General features: G+C 48.5%; 1 protein-coding gene across 1 annotated transcript; it reads right to left on the bottom strand.

Annotated features, from left to right (window-relative positions):
* Nucleotides 1–391: 391 nt before the first annotated feature.
* LOC108102276 (putative odorant receptor 98b) lies at nucleotides 392–1,853 on the bottom strand. The gene is made up of 4 exons (XM_017207026.1): nucleotides 1,544–1,853; nucleotides 1,293–1,479; nucleotides 629–1,235; nucleotides 392–442 (listed from the first exon to the last, which is right to left on the bottom strand). The coding sequence occupies exons 1-4, from the start codon at nucleotides 1,851–1,853 to the stop codon at nucleotides 392–394; spliced, it is 1,155 nt and encodes a 384-aa protein (XP_017062515.1).
* Between the last annotated feature and the right edge of the window lie 608 nt (nucleotides 1,854–2,461).

Raw genomic sequence — 2,461 nt, 5'->3', positions numbered from 1 at the left:
ATGTCACACTTTTATACATAATCGTTGGTCGGGCACGTGCAGACAACCGCAATGTTGTGCGAGGATGAGGATGAAAAAAAAAGCGAACCAAAAATAAGGACAACAAATAGCGAACACAGAAACAACAGGAGCAAATTACAGCAAAGGCCGTGGACAACGGCAAATATTACGTATACGTGCGTTCAATGTCCTGATTGGGGTCGAATGCAAGGCCAATAATGCAAAAGGCATTAACAGGCCCAGCACTGGTTTTCCACAGCAGTTGCTGCCATTAACAAGGCTTAATTAGCCAACTGGCTGTAACAACACCGGCTTAAAGCATAATTGTAAATATTTCCGGCCTTAACAAAACCAGGGCCTCTCCCTGCAAACCGAACGAGCCTCCGGGCTGCTAGGCCAGCGATCTGAGGAGCGTTACGTAGGAGATGGCACTGCGCACAATCTGTGGGCGAAACGGTAATTAATTAAATAAGCTAGGATGAAAAGAAAAAGCTGTCTGTTTAAATAAGTTTGATAGCAACCGAGACTTAAGGTAAAAATAATCTGATAGGCAGTGATTTTTGAACTAGAATAAATATAAATAAAGTGCCTTTAAATTAAGCAATGGTTTATAGTTTATATATCTCACCATGACAAGCGTCTGTCTGTTGGCCTCGAAGAAGAACCCATCGATGGGACATCCCCTTCTCGCCCGCATCATGGCAATCTTGAGGGAACCCGCCAGTTGGGAGTTCTCCTCCAGGATGCCGAGCCAGTTGCTCTCGTAGATGGCCTGGCCGAACCGCTGACTCTCCGCCTTCACGTTCGATCCGCAGAAGCAGTAAATGGAAACCTGGCCGAGAATCGCTGCAGTGAATGCCGCATAGAAGAGCATCGCTGGCTGCAGCAGATTGGCGGACAGCTGGTAGCACAATACGCACAGGTGCAGCGAGGCCGCGAAAAACTGGGCGAATATGAGCGGCCTGAAGTACCCGTTCAGCGAGTGACCCAGCTGCAGGCACTCCCCGTAGAACTGGAACACATGCACCAGGTTCTCGTGCGTCTCCCCAACGGATTTGCCCTCGAAACGCCTCATTTTGTGCTGGGCAATCTTGAAGAGGGCACACAGATTGTGGGTCAGCGAGCTGAACAGCGTGTCCACGCAAACGGTGGGCAGTGCCACGCCCAGAGCGGCACTCACATTCCACAAATACGATATCGAGAAGCAGTATATGTTCGTGTTGTCCCAGGGATATCTGCAGAGGCAGGGCAATATTAATATGGGCTTTGCCATATGAGTATTTATTCCATACAGGCTGGGAAAGGGCAAGTCCGGCTGAAGTTGACCTGTTCGATGGTAGCTGGCCAACATTGACAGAGGAGACATCAAACAGGCGGACAGGCCAGCTGCCACAAAGGAGAGGCTGTAAAGTGCGGCGATGAACTGGTCCCGACGGTTCTCCCTGGATATGATTGCCTCAGAAACATTCCAATGGTTCTCTAAATTAAATGTAGGAACGGAACACGTATATTTCATTCAATAAAATAATTGTAAACAACTTACCCCTTTGAAGAATGGTATTAAACTGCTTTATTAGACCCCTAAAATCCTCGTAGAGCCACAGGAAAAACCCGATCTTGCAGAGGGCCAGCAGATCCACAAGAACCGAGCAGAGCGAGTCGGTGAGCTGGTCCACGTTCTGGATGTTGCGAACCCCGAAGGCGACGGTCAGGGGCAGGAAGGTGGCCACCGAGAGGATGCAGCAAATGGCGCGTCGGGGATACCGATGACTGGCTTCCTGCTCCGGGAGCAACTCGAGTCCCAGCTGGCGGAAGAAGAGGGACTGCAGTCGGAGGAACTTGTCCGTCAGCATGTCGAACCGGGCAGAAAGTGCGAAAGTAAATGAGTTCCTTCACAGGAAGGCGAAAGCTCATTAACGGCTAAGCAAAATCAATAACCATTAAAGCGGGCAACCTTCAATGGTATTTAATTTATTTATTATTTAAGTTCAAGTGTCGGACCTTCGACTTGCAGAAGCAAGGAGTGTTTGTCTCTGGGGAATTCTGAATATGCATCAGCTTGCAGATTCTGCTGTTTGCACAATAAATTATACTTAATTAAAAACAATTAAAAGCAAATTCCAATTGCAGCCGTCAAGCGGCTCGGCCTGTGGTGCCGCAAACAAATCCCTGAGCCACTGCAAATATTTGGCAGCAATGCTAAGCAAAAACTAAAACAAATCCAGCCTGCATTTCGAATGTGAAAACTTTTGTTTGCTCCGCTCCGCCAGCTCCTGTGGCTCCTTTGGCTCCTCTAGCTCGTTTGGCTCCTTAAGCTCCTCCTAGAGAGTCCTTCAGCTGAAATTGTATTCGTATGCTGCCTTCGGAGCCGAGCAACATTTTAGGGTTTTAATTACAGTTGAGCCGGAGTCTTTTACCGGGAATCGCATCGCATCGGCATTGTTGTCCGTGGTCAGAGATC

This window comes from Drosophila ficusphila, unplaced genomic scaffold (assembly GCF_018152265.1).
Source record: "Drosophila ficusphila isolate 14025-0441.05 unplaced genomic scaffold, ASM1815226v1 contig_791, whole genome shotgun sequence".
NCBI lineage: Eukaryota > Metazoa > Arthropoda > Insecta > Diptera > Drosophilidae > Drosophila > Drosophila ficusphila.
This window is presented reverse-complemented; position numbering and strand designations above follow the sequence as displayed.